Genomic DNA, 18,016 nt, shown 5'->3' with positions numbered 1-18,016 from the left:
GCTCAGCTCCTCAATGCCTGGAGATGAAGCTTCTCATATTATCAGATTTTCCAGGCTGGGCAGAGTAAATTAGTCCAGGTAGCTGCTGAGTCTGGACAGCTCTGGGGAGCTCAGCCATGGCAGGTAGAGCTTAGGTAAAGTGTAATACAGATGTGGGGACAGCTTTCTGCCAGAAAAATGTTATTTTAGCAGGATAGGGTAATCCTTCCAGGAATCTGCTCCCTGCTATGGTCCCAAAATTATGCCTGAGGAAAATGTCAGTGTGAGTCCATTGCTAGAACTAGAGACAAATCCTGCCCTCTGCAGAGCAGCCTCTTCTGAATAACTCACCAGAGGCTCTGATGGGACTCTAATGGTAGAGTTCAAGGAAATGCCAACACACAAACTCACTTTTAAGGGGAATAATGCATGGCAGATGTCTGAGAATTCCATTCAGGAATATGGAGTGAGTTTGGTGATTTGACTCAGCCTGAAGAAGCTGGAGGCAAACAGAGAGATACACACAGTCTTACTTTTGGAGTTCCTGTTGGTGTGGCATAAATGATATAAAAGTACTTATAACACAACACTATTTAGTTTGAAATGGCTCTTCCATTTTGAAGCTTCCCCTAAATGTTAAGAAAATGGAATGGACAGAATTGTCTGTTTTCCTTTCAGCAAAAGCAAGTATTTTTTCTCACTGAAAGAACCCCCACTTCAGCAGGTGCTACTTAGAGGATGTTCATGCAGAACAGTTCTTTCCTTTGTGATTTTTGGAATCAGAATTCCTATTAATCTTACTGATGGTGTTTTCAAGTGTCAATGTGGCTGCATGAATGGTGTTTCCAATTAGAAAAGCTGCTGTTATCACTTAAATTGGGGTTCATGTGGGCCAGTAACCCACATTATAGCAGCAAGGACTCAAGTGCCAAAATCTCTCTAGGATCTTCCCACCACGCCCAAATTCACCTTTTCCCAGTGCATCCTCTGGAGATGATGAATCCCACAAATCCCTGACTCTCAGGTGGGCAGGGATGGCACTGAAGCTGATAGAGACACTCAGAACCAACAACTGTGTGCATCTCTGTCTTCTAATGACCCACAGACATGAAGGAGAGATGGTCTGCTCTGAGCTTGTTCTAAATCCCTCCAGGCACCAATCACCTGGGTTAATTCTGCATTAGAAATGTGCTGGGAAAGCAGCAGCCAGGATTTCCCGGGCACAGATTAGCTTGTTTGGAAATAGAGCATGAGAACTGCTCTTCGTGTCTATTTTTGTCAAAAGCTGCATGAATTGCCACTCTTTTTCAGGCCGAGGTGCCCTCTGCACAGTCATCACTGTAATTATAAAGACTTTTGAGTTAAATCCCCTTTAATCTGAAGCCTTTAAGTGCTGTCTCAGAGTGAAAACTGAAAAAGAACCCCACCTGAGCCCCTAGAAGTGAACAGCCACAGATGAGAGGATGTGAAGCTCCTTGAGACACCCCAAGAGGTTTCATTGGAAATGCTCCACCAGGATGTTCTGACAACACCTCCAACAAGGACAGGATTTAACTCTGTGCAAGCAGAGCAAAATCCCTCTTTGTAGGCAGTGTTAGAAGGCAGGGCAGTCAAAAAATTAATAAAATACAAATAATTAAATAAAAAATAACAAAATAAAATAAACCTGGCTCCACCTGACAGGAGCACAACCATCTCTGGAAACTTCCATTGCTATTTCCTGCTGAGAACTTATTTTCTGTCCCTTTGCTAATTAAAACAGTCTTTCTAGAACAACAGGCACGAAAACACCACCCCAAATGTGGTTATTTCAACTGGTAAGAATAAGATGGCAAAATCCAAGAGAGGTTATTCTTGGAGGAAAAATCACATTTCACATTCAACAGCTGGTTCTTTGTGAAGGGCACTTTAGTTACAACTTCTAGTGGCCAATTCTTTGCTCAGACTTTCAAGTGTATCAAATCCAGCAGAGCTGCTTCCAATTTGAATCCTGAAATTATCAGAAGGATCCTCGTACACTGAGATTTTTCAAATGTAATGATATTCAAACTCTACTGTTAGGAACCCTTATTGGAACGCACTGAAATGATGAAAGAAAAAAAACAAAAAACAAAACCCTTTTGCTAAGAAAAACAACACATGGCTCCATTTAGCATAAAATCTTTTCCCACCCATTTCAGTGTTCTGAGTAGGGATGGTTGGCATGAAACAACAGGACTCCACAAACATGCACAATATATGTGCATTTTAACACTGTAATCTGACATCTGTTACTGCACCTCTACCCTGTCACTCCTTTTTTTTTTCTGTTTTAATTCGAATGAGGACCACAACCCTTGGGAAAGATGTAAACCTGCCTACCACAAGTGGAAAGGATGTTGTAATCCTGCAAGTGGGGGCTCAAGTACTCTGAAAAAGAGGGGAGCAGCACCTCAGTGCTGGAAAGGAAAGCCCAAGGAGTTCCTCTGTCTGCTTTGGAGAGTGACCACGAGAATCTCTTTTTCCTTAGCACAGATTTGGGGCAGCTTTGGATCCTGTGCCCAGAAATCAGCACCTCAGCCAAGCCTAATTCTGTTGACTGCTAAGTTCTGTCCCAGCCTCTGAAACAGGGTGGCCCAGAGTGCTGGGTGGGAATTGTTCTTGCCATCACCTTTGCCAAGCATGGGAATTGTTTGGGTTGGTGTTGGCTGCTGGGAGCTAAAAATGTGCCAAGGGCTGTGCTGATAATTGAAGCAGAGGATGAACAAGATCTGGTGGCTGTGCTCATGTTCTGATGTGTTTTGGTTTATCAGCAGGGATTAAACCCCACAGGCTTGTCCCCAGATTGGGAAAACAACGTCCCCTGCCAGGGCTTTGTGAGGGAACTTCCTGCTAAAAACAAAACTCCCACGGGCTGTCCTTGGAGATGAGACAACATCAGGGCGATGCTTCAAAGGCACCAAAGAGGGATCCTGCAAACCTCCTCTGCTACATGGCTTGGCCTGGACACAGAAAACCTGCAGGCAGTCAGGGAAATAAACTTTCTGGGAATGATTTTGGCCTGATGGGAAAGAGGAAAGGACCCAGTTCAGATCACACTCCTGGCCAAAGAATGAGGTCTATTCAGAGACGTGTCAGCAGTGCACACTTTGTGACCTTATAGTTTATAAACCACAGGTTTATAGAGGTTGTGCAGGGCCTTTGGTGGAAATGTCCCAGCACAATCCCAGCAGAGGGGACTGGTCTCTGGAAAAGAAGGAGCATCTCAGCATTCCTGGAGAGTACACAGGGCTGGCATTAGTGAGGCAAGTCTGGCACAGTGTTCCTGTGAGGGGGAGTGACAAAGTGGCAAAAACGGATGTGGTGCAGCTGGTGCTGTCTCACAGTGGGGTGCTGAAGGCACCGGGGACACTGATTTCCAAGGATAACAGCAGGAAACTCTTTTTATTCCTCTGCTTCCCACGTTTTGTACACTCTGCAAAGACCTAAGTGACAGGCAGCAGGTCAGAACTTGGTGTCCACACATTAAGTCATGCTCGTTCTGGCTTGACTCCCGGGTGTTTTTGTCTTTTGCAAACATTTTTGGGACCTTGATGTGCATCAGACAGGGGCTCCTGTGCCTTTTGTCCCCCTTCAGTGACCCTCTGTGCAAAGACATGGATGTTCTGAGGGCACTGAGAGCATGAGGTTGGTCAAAAGCCAACAAAGGACAAAAGTCATTTCTGGAGATTTCTACTGACTCAGTAATTTTGCTGCACGCCCAGACTCAGAACTGTCACCCCACGCTAACCATTAAAAAACAATTAATAGTTTCTGAAGCAAGAGAATTCTTTCCTCCAAAACTCAACGATTTTGAGTGGCATCAACCTGAACTGCTCCACCTCCATCAGAGGTAGAAGCACAGAGAATCCCTGCCCAGCAGGGAATCTTCTCTGTGTTTTTTTTGCACATCCCAGAGCCTGTGTGCTCTCCTAGATGCCTGACAAGAATCCTGCACTAGAGCAACCTGAAGCTATAAAAGAACTGAATTCCCATGTATTCCACTAACCAACAGCACCTTTTCTTATGCTCTAATACCAATTTTCCCATGAGAGGTGTATCTCCAGAAAGCCTGCAGCATGGAATTACCCAAAAAAAGCCTGAATTTCCTGCCTGGAATCTGCTTGACAAAAACCCAAACCTCTCTGCGTGCCTCATTTTTGTGGCTGGCCCCCAGCTCCTGGGAGCAGCATGAGCTAATGCTGGTGTAGTGCTCTGATGATGTAACCCCTTCCCAGTGATTACCACAGTCTGACAAAGCCTAAAATTGGCAGCACTGGCCCCTTGCCAGCGCTGTCCCGTGAATGGTGACTCATCTTGGCTGGCTGTGCCGTGTCCTGTGTGTGATGGTGACACGCGGTACCGAACAGACGGGGCTTCATCAGCGCTCCAAAAATAAGAGCCAGAGACATGGCAAGGTGGTGGCCAGAGAAGCTGCAGGTGGGGATGGGCGAAAGGATGACGTCTCTCTTTGGGTTGGCTCCAAATCCCATTGGAAAAAAAAGCAAAGAAAGGGAAAAAAAAAAAAAAAAAAAGCTGTCCCTGGCTCGGAAGGCGGCTGGATCCCACGGCGCTGGGACAATACGGCTGATGATGGGACAAGCTGTCCCATGCCAGCGTGCCTGAGGCTTGGCCTGCTCTCAGCATGCCAGAGCAAGGCGTCCTCAGTGCCACTGCCAACTGTGGAGATGGCTTTTTGATGCTGCTGGGACTTGGCCGGGGACCAGAGGCTCGTTTCCAGCAGGGCACCAAATCGCTCCCTCTCATCCGGCTTGGGTGGGAAGGCAGGAACAGAGCCATATGCCCCAGTCTGGCAGAGCACTGGAGTCATATGAGTGGCCTCCCAGGCGAGCTGCTGATGAGTTCAGAGCTATCTGGGCCTCCTTGGGCTGCTGGTGAACATTTAAAGGGAGACTGTGGTGGATTCAGGACAAATTTTCAGGGCAGATCATCCCTGCCCAGCAAGCACATGAATGGTGGGGTCCCTTTCCCACATGGCAATGAGCAGTTGCTTTCCTGCTTGTGCCTCTTCTGTCACAAGAAACCAGGTGATGGATGTCTCCCACTGCTTTTAACCCCCAAGGAATGACATGAGGAAAAAAAAAGGAAAAAAATAATATCTGCATTTGGGTAAAGTTTTAGCATCTCTTTTTCCTCATGATCTGTCTCAGAACCTGAGCCAAAGCCCAGAGCGTGGCTCTGGTAGATCTTGTCCCCACCCCATCTCCTGTTGCTGAGGACTTTATAAAGCAAAGATTTCTTTAGTCATACAGTGAAGTTGTCTTGGTGGATCTCAAGAAAAATGCACCAGTCAGGAAGAGGATTTCTGCTTTGTAGAAATAGGACTCGCCCACACAGAATCTGCAGATGCCATATTGAATTTTACACTGATCCCCACGGGATCTGGTGCCTGTGTAGAATGAAACCTGGTTTATTTATGAGGTTATGGCACTCGGTATAGATGGGGACAACTTTGTGTTGTGAGGTCACAGAGGTTGGGTTTGGGGGTTTGGATTCTTGTTTGAACATTGTTGGGCACACCTGTTTGGCCCAGGCCAGCGTGAAGGGTCTTGCAATAACTTTTAGTGCTCCTGTAAGTGATGAAAAGGCTGAAATTTCAAATATCATGACTCTTTTTTCCACTTTCACTGGAAACTCAGGGATTTTAGTCTCCTCAGTTATGTTCAGGCCAGTGTTGATGTCACTTGAAAATCACATTTTTGAACACCTACAGGCTGAAGGTCCCTTTCTAATTCAGTTGACCTGTTGAGTCTGCTGACCTAAGTGACAGGGAAAATCATCTTTTGTTTGCCCCTACAAAAAGGGATCATAAATGGTCCCCAGGCATGGTACAGACGAGGCAGAACATGATAAATAAATAGAGCTTTGCTTTGGGAGGGACAAGATGATTTGCAAACTCCACCAGGATAACTCTGCAGCCAGCACACATCTGTAGCTGAGATGTCTGAAATCCATTTTAATGCCTAATTTGTATCACTCTGCTCAAAAAAAATAAAAAAAAAAGAAAAAAGACTCTCCAAACCCTATGAGTTAATGCTGCTTTTCCTTAAATACATGAGCAGCCTCAGCCTACTTTTGTGGGCTGTGGAGAGTGCAGACACCTCCCAAAATCCTGAAGATTCCAGCAGGACTTTACAAAGGAAGGCTTATGCTGCAAATCTCTTTTAGGTCAACTGTAGGGTTATCGAGGAGGTGGACACAGCATCTGTGGAGAAATGTGGCTTTTTTTGGAGGGAGAGAACCCTGCACTGAAAATGCAGGCAGAAATCTTTGTGTAAAGAACTCATGACATGAGTGGAAAGATGTTGGGGCTTCTGCTAAATCTCATTAAGCTTTAAAGAAGCCACATGAAAAAAATAAAATAAAAAAAAAATTAAATGGAAGCAAACCTCTTTAAGAGGAGATTTATGCCAGAAAAACTGGAATCTCTCTCACCTCCCTGCCAACCTGCCTAGAGGTTGGGTGTCTCCTTTAAGCTGGTTTGGTCAGCACCTCTGCGGGGTGAAGGGGGTTAAGGATGGTTTGTTCTGCAAGGAGTGAGGTGGATTATCTGCTGGGAGTGATTACGGAATGAAGATCTGGGTTGTTGAGCTTTTTCTCTTGTTAATGTTGTGTTTTCCCCGGCAAATACATGATTTAAACCAGGGGAAGTCCTCTGGCCATTGTTGCCCAGGAGTCTGAGAGATGGACACCCTTTTATCCTCTCCTTTTATCCCCTCCTAAACCTCAGACACAGTTAGGGTGGCACTGCTGCATCCTCTCCAGCATCCCTTCCCCTCCCTCAGCCTAACCCTCCTGATAGGTGTAAATGCATCAGATTCCCTGGAGAAAGGTGCTGCTGGAGGCTGAGCATCTCCTCCTTCAGCTGCTTTGGACATCAGCTGTTCCATTTATTGGATCCATCCTTTTTCCCTCACCTTCTCTTGACTCTGTTTTGGGCCCACCCAGCTGTGGTTGTAGCAGGTAAATCCTTCACAGAGAGCCTGCCCACCATCACCAGCTCCTTCTGTATGGATATTCAGGAGCTGAGGTTGTTCCATTTGCTCCTCCAACCAAAGAATTCCAGCCCAGGCTCTCAACATTCACCTTCCACTGCCCACCTGATGGAGTACAGGGATTTCTCACCTCTTTGCTCTCAGTGCTTTTTTCTGTTGTTCCTCAAACAAGGGCAGCTAAGCTGGGATCTGCTCTGCCTTGTGCTGGGGATATGATGAAGGGACGAATCCTGACCCTCATGAAATCCCAGAGCTCTTGTCCCAAGCTTTACTGAGGCTGGGTCTTGGCCTCAAATTCCAGCTCCAGCACTTCTGCTGCTGGACATTCTCACTTTTGGGTGAAACTGCTCCATTCTTTGAGTGCTGAAGGAACAACACACACATCCCACCCAACCCACACAGGTACATGCTCAAATTGCAAGGCATGATGAGGTTTTTCTTTCTTCCACCCACTCAATAGATTGAAACCCAAGAAATTAAGCATTTTCCTGGTTGTATCCCTTCCTACTCATCCTTCTGAGATCAGCCCTTTCTACCACCATGCTGCGTGGCAGAAATGCTTTGGAGGAGATGCCCTGGGTCTGAGTAAAGACCTCCAGTGTGTTCACTCTTCTTTCCTCAACAGCTCTCTTAACACAAGAATTAGGAGACAAAAGCAAAACCTCCTGATAGCCACTCCAATAACTCCCTTTCTAAAGTCCCTTAAATAGAAGTTGACTTATTTGGGGAAAAGTGGAGCCTGGGCTTGGTATTACAATCTAAAGAGCAGGGAGGGCTGGGGTTTGGAAGAGGGATGCAAGCCACAGGAAATGGTGAACTGCCCTTGTCTGGCACTAAATGAATCCATAAGAATCTGTGGGGAATGAATGGAAGCAGCTGGAGCCTGGACACATCAGCAGGGGCTGTCCCTGGGCTTTTAAACCCTTTCCTGGGCCGTTTTCCCTGTGTGCATCCCTCAGGGATGCAGCGGATGCTGTCCCTGTTTAGAGGCAGAGCTGGCCCCTTCCTGTGACGAGCCACGCTCCCACAGACCCGATGAGCCAGGAGAGACTCGATTTGATTTTTAAACACACTGCCTTCCTGACGGCATCCACCTCCCTTTGCTTTTTGCCTCCTTTAAGTGAAAATCTTTGACGCTCCCTTTCACAACGGCTCCTCTCAGCATTTAATTTGCTTTTGTATAATTACGGACCGGCCGCGGGGAGAAGGAAGAGGAGGAGGAGGTGGAAGAGAGAAGCACTGAACGGGCATGGAGGAGCTTTAGGAAACCTCGCACCGCAGCCAAGGAGCGCTGAGCAAGCTCCGCTGCTCTCATCCATCAGCACCGGGATGCGGGGAGGGATGCGGGGAGGGATGCAGGGAGAGGATGCACTGGGGACCTGGCGAGCTCGGCTGCTGGAGCGTGGCGAGCAAAGAGCCCTCCAGGGCTCCTCCGGGGCTCGGGGAGGCAGGCGGGGACGTGCGCTGCCTTGGAACGGAGCGCAGCCGGCTGGGCGCGCTGGAGGAGCAGAGGAACTGCAAGGGAAGGGAGGGGATGGGGATGCTGGAAAAATGATGCAGCTCCTCCAGTGGATTTCCAGCCGTGCCTGGGAAGTGGCAAAGTGGAAGAGGCACGGGTTTGAAAGCCTTGGAGGGATTATTCTCCCGCGTTTGTCTGACTCGCAGCACAACGGAGGGCAACAAACTTCACCCGGCGCTTTCTGCGGCGAGCCCAGCAATCTGCAGAGCGCCCTGGCAAACCTCCTGGGCTGTGATTTCTGCATTTTCAGCCGGGTTAATAACGCTGGAAGCAGCAGGGAAAGGGGGCTGGCAAATGTGAGCCATTCTAGCAGGAGTCGTAGAAAGGCATATTCATCATGTCAGCACTTTGGAGGCCTGGAGAGCTCGTGATGAGAGGTTTCAAGAAAAGACTGCATAAATATGAGGAGGAAGGCTTCTATAAACAACTGTGATGGACATGCTGGAAATACAGAGGAAAGGGAGAGTGGTTGGCCTTCCTTGATGCTGTAGATACTGGTGACCTTGGCAAAAACGGCCACATTTAACCCCAAAGCAAATTCCAATTTCAGTTCCCACCTCAGCTCCAGAAACTCCTCAGAAATGACAGGCCCCAGCCAGGCTGTCTTTGGGAAGCTGAATGTCACCCATGGTGCATGAATAACCCAGCAGCTCCACTGCTGGTCCTTGGGAAAGATGACTGTCCCTCAGGCTGGTTATCCCCAGGCTGTCAGCATGGCCATGGGCTGGGAGAGCTGCTCATGCCAGGGCTGGGACAGGGACAGGTGCCCCATGCTCAGCACATCACAGCAGTGGCGAGCACCAGAATTGGTAAAATCCTCCCTGTGGTGGCATCCAAGCCTTGTCTGATCTGTCTGCCTTTGCAATTAAACCTCCACTACATCCCTGTCCCCTCCACTGCCTTCCCCTTCTCTTTTCCTGGGCTTGGTGAGAACCGTGGTACCAATGACAAGACCTTAATTCCTGGGCACTACAGCATTGTCAAAACCCCCCTTTTTTTATACTTATCACCATCACAGCATTGCATGGGCATTGAGCCATTTGTCCACACAACACAAACTCAAATCTGGCCAGTTTTATCACCCTACTTATGCAAGAAGGGAAACTGAGGCAGAGAATGGTCGCGTTTGCCCAGTGCCAAGCTACAAACGAGTGATGCCACAGCAGCAGAGCCTGCTTGCCTCCTCCTGACAGCACCATCATTCCTTTAGCCTGGACTGGGCATGGAAGAGCTGAATCCCACCTTTTCCTTCACACTGACTTTTTTTTTTTTTTTTGTCCTCAGAGGAACAAGCAGAAATTTTACCCAGCCAACGCAGCAGAACTTTGTCCCAAAGTGGCAGCCCAAGTGAGCAACACATCCATCAGCTGCTGAGCGCTGGGATCAGAGGGGAGAGGCTGGGAAGGTGGGGAAGAGAGGGGCCACTTACATGGTAATGTTTCTGCACGGTTCTTTTGGATCATTATGCAGAGCTGTAGCACCAGTTGAGGGGCGCTCTCCAGGAAGGTCTCCAGGAGGCGCAGCATGTTTACGTCTGCATATTCGTACATCATAGCCCAGTAGAAACGCCGCTGGTGTTCCTTTCTCCTCTGGCTCTGGATCCCCAGGTACATAGTTCGGATATACCTGCAGGGAACAGGAGGGAAAAGCTGGGTGTGAGATGCTGGAGGGCAGCAAAACTTGTTTGTGGGGGGATGAGGAGACGTTGGGGTTGGCAATGCTCCCTCCTGTCAGATCTGAGGAGGATTTTTAGAATCTGACTGATCATTAATGTTGGAAAAGACTCCAACATCATCAAGCCCAACCTTAAGCTGGATGCCACCCTGAGAACAAAGCCATAGAATGAAGTGCATTCGGTGTTGCAAGGTTGGGAAAATTTTAACTGGTACCACCCAAACGTGAAGCCTGGGAGTAGGAAATGCTTTTGAAGAACAAGAAAACAACTCCCTCACCTAATTTTCATCACAAGAAAAGAACCCACATGAAAAATACTGATCCTAACACTTGGAAGTGGCTTGACAGACCATCTAAACCCCTTCAGCACTCTGGGAAGGAGCTTCTCTCACAGACACCAGAGCTCAAGAAGTGTTTGGACCACGCTCTGAGGCTCATTGTGGGATTCTTGAAGTTGCCCAGGAATTAGAATTTGGTGTCTTCCAGCTCGGAATATTCTGTGGTTCTGTGATTTGACCCTATTTCATCATAGACGGAGCAACGAAACAGCGCCTTCACATGCAGCAGGTGTGTGACCCACAGATGTGAAAGGCCACGGTTTGTCACTGGTCAAAGTGACAGCTTTGAGATTTTGGGCAATGTTGGAGTAGAAGGCGGTGTCTTGTGCATGGACAGGCACAGCTCTACCATTGCCTGTGTCTCAGGACTCATGGCATTTAAGAAAAGAGCCCTAACAGGATCCTTTCTAATGCCTGTTGATATCACAGAATCTCAGAATGGTTTGGGTTGGAAAGGACCTTAAAGATCATCTTGTCCCAACCCCCTGCCATGGGCAGGGACACCTTCCACTACCCCAGGCTGCTCCAAGCCCTGTCCAGCCCAGCTTTGGACACTTCTAGGGATTGACAATCTCATATTGGGTTTTCTTCCTTCTCATCCCGAGCAGTGGCTGTAACCTCGTTCGGGATGGAACCATTTCACCTAAAGCCGACCCTAAAGCCGAGTCAATCGCTGGAAATGTCCCCTCCCGGGACATTTATGTGTCCCAGCACGGAGTGGGATGAACCTTCCGGAGGCTCTGGGAGGGGCTCACGGCACAAGCTGGGGTTTGGCCAGAACGATTAGATCATCCCCTGCACAGCCGGGAGAGCAGGAAGGGAGGATGAGAGCCTGGACAGCCCCTGGATCTCTGAATCCCACCCAGGGATGGGGAGCTGGGACAGAGGCAGACACAGCCCTGCCCTTTACCCAGCATCTTGTCCTTGCTGCCCGCTCGCAGCTGACTGGCACAGGAGGCGAAAAATCCCGAAAGAAGACTGCAAGGACACCGAAAAATAACAAATTAAAAAATGACGCAGGGAAGCCACCAGATGGGGCTCGACACTCGAGGAAACGCTACGGCGGTCACATACGACACCGGTGACACTGTGTGACATCCACAGCAGAGCCCGAGTGGGATGGGAATGGCACCTGCTCCCCCAACACCCCCGAATCCATCACCTGCACTTGGCATTTCCATGGAAAACCCCAACCCCAGGAGCTGCGGCACGGCACAGGCATCCTGCCTTCCCCTCACCCAGAAATTGAATAAATGCAGTTTAGCTGGAAAGGCAAAGTCGGGGAGAGGGTCTTGGCTCAAGGAGAATGCAATGGTTTTTATCATTTCAGTGACACAGGGCCAGCAAAAGCCAAGTGGTGCTGCCCATAAGGTGCTGCAAAGGCACCATCACCTCTGCCAAATTCCACCAAATCTGTCCCGTAGTCCTCGATGGTCTCCCCCTCCCCATGGAGCTCCCATTCCTGCTGGTACACAAAACCTAAACTCCTCTTCGGAAGGTTAAACCACTCATTTCTCATCACCTCAGCCACGGACAAGAAGAATTTATTGGTTTTCACCCTGCAGCAGTCTCCTACCTGTTTGCACATAGTTGCCATGTAAACCTTTCATTTCTCCAGATTAAAAAAATCACAATTCCGTAGAACCATAAAATTATTAAGGTTCGAAAACACCTCTAAGATCATGGAGTTCAAACATTCCTCAGCACTGCCAAGGCCACCAGTGACCCATGTCCCCAAGTGCCACATCCACATGGTTTTTAAGTCCCTCCAGAGATGAGGACTCCACCACCTCCCTGACCAGCTGCTTCCAATGTCTGAAAATCCTTTCCCTGAAGGAATTCTTCCTGAAGTCCAACCTGAACCTTCCCTGGTGCAACCTGAGGCTGTTTCCTCTCATCCTGTCCCTGTTCCCTGGGAGCAGAGCCCAACTCCCCTCCAGCTGCCCCCTCATTTCAAGAGGGCAAGAAGATCCCCCCCTGAACCTCCTTTTCTACAGAAAAATTTTCTTCCAGTGCCTTCTCACAGTTCACATTTCCTGCACCTCTACTCTTCCATACTGCTCCCAACAGCTGTCTCCAGTTCTGGGTTATTTTTAAGAGCACCTTTACTTTTCCCAGCCCTCCAGGTTGGCTGAACCAAACTGCAACAACGACATTGGGCCACTCGAAGAGATTAAGAAGGAATTATCAGAAGGGATATAATGTCCTGCAATGATTGCTCCTGGATCTCTGGGCTTAGGGGTGAATCTCTAGGGATTCACCACCATCCACAGTTTAAGCAAAAATTTTTCTTACTGGCCACAGAAAGAGGACAAGACACCAATCCATGGAGGCAGAATGCGTGGAAAAATATTCAAATATATGGGACTGACACAGTGTCCTGATCCTGTCTGCATCAGTGGCAATGGCACAAACACCAAGCTCTCCCAGACTGCTGAGCCCACAGCCTTTGGCAAAGGTCACCTGCATTTTACCTCTTGCATGGATGGGGAAACTGAGTCAGAGAGCACCAAAAAGTTTCTCTCAAAGCTTCTTTGGCATCAAACCCCAGATCTTTTAATGCTATCCCCTGCCTCTAAACACCACATGAGCAGAGCACAGCCCTACCTGCTGATGCTCCTCCAGCCAGGGTGGACGTAATTCCTCCCCAGCATAAATCCCAGCCCTGCCCAATCTGACCCCAAAGGGCAAATCTGTCCCAATCCTATGGGACTGTGACCTCAGGAACCCTTTGGCAAATGTTGGCCAGAGTGAGCAAGGCAGCTCCGAGGACCATTTGCAGCTGAAGGTAAATTAACTTCCTTTTATTTTTTTCTCCAGCCCATGAAAACATTTGGTGCCCTATCTTCAGTATCCTTCAGACCCAAATCCGGCAAAGAGAGGAAAGGAATGACTAAGATCCCTTTCCTTCTTGATGCCAGTGGATTGTGAGTATAACTGGGAAAAGTAATATTTGCACCTTGTGGGCTTTCAGCAAGTAATAAATACCTACTTAATTAAAGAATATAAAATTTCACTCAGCTCTAACATTGACAATTCTTAACCCTATTTCTAAACACCAATGTACAGAACTGGTGTAAACAGTTTTATTCCAGTTCATCTGTTTCTTTGTGGTATTTTATTTACTTCTTTGAGGATCTTTCCAACCTTTCCTAATACTCTTTATGTGTAGACACCTTAAGAAGAATGAAGGAAAAAAAAATCAATGTCATTTCACCTGGAATTCGTTGTTCTCGGTCAAGCTGGTGGCAAACAGGCTTCTATAATTAGACTTTTAAATCCATATTCAGGCCTGATCTTCAATCTTTAGCAACATGATGCTTCCTCTTATGTCAGTGAAAACCATTCACTGCTCTGTGCTGTTGAAAAACCAGGCTAATTTATTTATTTAAGAGCTTAATTTTGGATACAGGAGCCTAACTTTGGGATTTTTTTTTTCTTTTCTTTGGAATGCTGGCTATTTTTAAATACGAGTGTGTGTATTTGTGTGTATTTTTAGTTCTAAGTCTCATCACAGCTTCAAAAGATAGAACTAATTTGGGGTTGAGAGGGGGATTGGGGTGATTTTTAAATTTTTTTTTTCGGTGCACAAAGGATTGGCTGTCCCCTCCCTCCTGGCAGGGCTCCCAGAATTCCTGTTGGTATAATTACCCTCATTCTTATTTACTACGTATGTCACAGCAGCACACGAACTGCTGGGGTCAAAGTCACTGCTGTCCCTGCTCCAAAATGCCTTTTTAAGGAGCCAAATCCACCAAATGTGGTCAAATAACCTTTGGAAAGAGCTGCAGGAGCCCACCAGGAGAGAGAAGAGCTGGAAAAACACAACCCACCCTGGGCTCTGTGGAAAAAGCTGCTCCATGTGCATGGCAGGGGATGGATTCTGGAGGCTGAGGCTCTGGTTTTGTATCCTGAAATGAAGCAGTCCTTGGCCAGCTGGCAGGGCTCAGCTCTGCGTGGCTACATCCATCTAGTTGGCCAAAATTTCCAGGGATTGTGTTGATAATTTTGCAAGGTGAGCTATTGCAGGGTCTTGGCGTGGTTGGTGGGTCCCGGTGTCACCAGTGTCACTTGGCTCTGGCAAGGGGCTGGTTGAGGGGAGGAGGGTGTGGGTGTGTAAAAGGGTCATGGGAGCCCAGAAAGGCACACCAGGACAGGTTCTGGGCTGTGCTTTGGGAACAGAAGGGTCCTGGTGCCCTGTCCCACACAGCCACAAGCTGACCAAGAGGAGGAATCTCAGGCTGGTTCACTTTTCCTGAGGCCAAAACACAAGAAATGAACTCTCTCATCCTCCAAAACCAGGAAACTTCCTCCATATTCAGCACTGGGAATGATTCCTGGCCACTGTAGATTACTGAAACCTGCACAGGTTGTGGTGACTTGGGAGAGTCCAAATATGTCTCTACCTCATTCTAATGATTATACTCAGATTTTGGCATGGAATCACAGAATATCTTGAGTTGGGAGGGACCCACAGGGATCATGGAGTCCAACCCCTGGCCCTGTACAGGGCGTGGTGAACTTGCAGTGCCCATAAACATGTCTTGAAATTACCTGGTTTATTAGTACAGGTATATGGAAAATGGATTTTGCTCGTGCCCAGCCTTCTGTTGCTGGAGAGACAGCTCTGATGCTGTGGTAGCCAAAACACTGGGGTGTTACCAACACCTTCCCAGCTCCAAATGCAAAGCACAGCAGTGTGGGGGCTGTTGTGGGGAAAACAAACTCCATCTCAGCCAGACCCAACCATAGAATCACGGAATCTCTGAGGCTGGAAAATATCTCTAAGATCAAGTCCAACCAGCAACACAGCAGTTCAACACTAAACCATGCCCACAAATGCCATATCCACACTTCTTGAACACTTCCAGGGATGGTGGTTCCACAGGGTGATGGTGATGTGCCATAGCCTGTCCCTGTTCCCTGGGAGCAGAGCCCGACCCCCCTGGCTGTCCCCTCCTGTCAGGGAGTTGTGCAGAGCCACAAGGTCCCCCCTGAGCCTCCTTTTCTCCAGGCTGAGCCCCTTTCCCAGCTCCCTCAGCCTCTTCTGGTGCTCCAGCCCCTTCCCCAGCTCTGTTCCCTTCCCTGGATGCTCCAGCTGCTCCATGTCCTTCTTGTCCCAGAGCTGTCCCCAGCACTGGAGGTGTCCCAGCAGTGCCAGCACAGGGGACAGGCACTGCCCTGACCCTGCTGGCCACTCTGCTGCTGGATATTCCAGCCAGGAACCCCTTGGATATTCCAGCCACCTGTCACTGGTTCATGTTCAGAAATGTCCTGTGGCCTTGGTGACGTGACAGCAACACACATCGTATGGATGGGCACCATCCCAGGGCACCAGCCTTCTTCCTCCTGGAGGAGGAGGAGGAGGATGGGAATGGAGGGAGTCATTCAGCTGAGGGCTCACCCTCCTGCCACCTCATCCTCTTGCAAGGAGCTTCATGCACTGGAGGGTGTTCCCAGATCCAAATTCCTCTCCACGTGGCTCTGCTGGGCTGGAAGGCTCGGAGCAGAGGCTGCCTGAACATCCCCTTACAAGGAGGTGACGTGAGGCCAGATCTCAGCTGCAGCGAGCTGGCATCCACAGGGCTCTGGCAATTTACACCAGCTGTGACTTTGGCCCTCTTTTTTCATTTTAATGAATTATTTTCCTTCTAACTGATGCAAAAGGAATAGGAGACGCAGCGCTGGGGCAACAGGGGAGCAGGGAAGTGAAACTCTGTCTATTAAAAAAAAAATTCAAACTCAAACCTAGAGTTGCCATCACCATTAACGTGCTCAATATCAACATTTGTTAGTTGTTTTCTTTGTTATAATGTCACATGCCAGTGATAAGGATTCACAGGTGGATTATTATTGTTCCTAGTTCCAGTATCAAAATAGGAATTGCAGGGTCCCATCCAGGTGCTGATATTCCACAGCTTTTTCTGGTTGCTCCCACAGCACCCAAACTCCTCCATATCGAGGGGTTCATCCAAGTTCTCTCTAGGGAGTTTTTCTGGTCTGGCCTGAGCCTTGAGGGGTGTGCAGGATTTATTTGCACCACTGCTGGCTGTGTTGGGTCAAAACCATGCCGAACTGGGAAAGATCATTTTCCACCTCAAAATCAAGAAAGGGATCCTTATTTCTGCACAAACTCTAATCCAGCCTCCTCACAGGCCATCCCGACCACACAAACCTAAATAATCATTTTGATGACCTTCATCAGGGCACTGATGTTCAGAGCTGGGGTTCTTGGTGCTTTCTGACTACTTTTTTAGGTTTATAACTAAGAAATGAATAAAATGCAACAAAAAATGTGTTCATCAAGGGGTTTAGTCCTTCTGCCTTGCAGTTTCTGACCTAAGTCTTATCTACTTGTTTCTATCAGCCCCTATTAAAGAATTAATAACTTGTATTACAAACTCTTGCTTTTTGCCAAATGTGCAACTGAAATTTGTATTTGAAGGAATGATTGTCTCAGACCTCTGCTGCACAGGAGAAACTGTTACAATTTCATATTCTAAGCCAGTCTGAAGCTGTGTTAAAGCACAGATGGCTTTACTACACACCAACCTCAAAAGATGCAACTGATTTATAAAACTTATGTTGAGAAGGATCATATCATGGAATCACAGAAGAATTTAGGGTGGAAGGGGATTTTAGAGGTCTGTGGACTGAGGCTCCCATCCAAATGGGGATAACTTTGAAGTTAGAGAAGGTTGGTCATGGTCTGCTGCAGGTGAGTTTTGAAAATCTCCGAGGATGGAGATTGCACAGCCCCTCTGGACAACGTGTTCCAGCATTTAACCCCAGTCCCTGCAGAATCATGGAATCATTCAGCTTGGAAAAGACCTCTTGAGTTCAACCATCAGCACAGCATTATGGGCATGACCAAACCATGCCACATCCACACATATTTTGAACATTCTCAGGGATAGTGAAATGATTTTCAGCCCAAGATCACTTGCACTACTTGAAGAAAGTTTACAAATCCTTCCTTGGGAAGAGTCAATTGCATCCAATAGTTGGTGAGGGGTAGTAAAATCATGACACTGTAGTATTTTGAGGATCTGGTTCCAGCAGCTTTGGTGTTTGCAGGCTGATTTAACTCATGGCTGATAATCTGGGGGTTCTGATACACAAAACAGGGCTCTGTGATTGATTATTCCTGAGCAATGTCCCCAAGCTCCTCTGAAGTTATTGCTTTGGTGGCACTGCCAGGGGAAGGGGACATAAACCTACACCTCCCTCTCTGGGGCAGAGCTCCTGGTCTTGGTTCAAATCCCTTTTTACTGATGGTTGGAGCAGATATTTGGGACTGTGGGAGCACAGGCAGGGCTGCAGGTGTGATTTCATCCTGCTGACAGACACTGGGGTCACAACCTCCAGCAGCTGCACAGGCCAGGAAAGTGGGGCAAGGGCATCAGTGCAGATAAAACTCCAGAGGCCAAAGGGTCAGGAGCTGCTCGTGTTGCTCCATCTGAGGGATGTTT

At 48.0% G+C, this 18,016-nt stretch overlaps 1 protein-coding gene across 1 annotated transcript in view; it reads right to left on the bottom strand.

The window, feature by feature from the left end:
* XKR6 (XK related 6) overlaps positions 1 to 18,016 on the bottom strand; it is a 213,314-nt gene that overhangs the window by 48,218 nt on the left and 147,080 nt on the right. The window contains exon 2 of the mRNA XM_014886503.2: positions 9,962 to 10,158. Within this exon, the coding sequence (XP_014741989.2) occupies positions 9,962 to 10,158 (197 nt within the window). The remainder of the gene's footprint in view (positions 1 to 9,961; positions 10,159 to 18,016) is intronic.

This window comes from Sturnus vulgaris, chromosome 3 (assembly GCF_052056855.1).
Source record: "Sturnus vulgaris isolate bStuVul1 chromosome 3, bStuVul1.hap1, whole genome shotgun sequence".
Lineage (NCBI taxonomy): Eukaryota > Metazoa > Chordata > Aves > Passeriformes > Sturnidae > Sturnus > Sturnus vulgaris.
The sequence above is the reverse complement of the archived record's forward strand: the minus strand, read 5'-3'. Positions and strand labels throughout refer to the sequence as shown.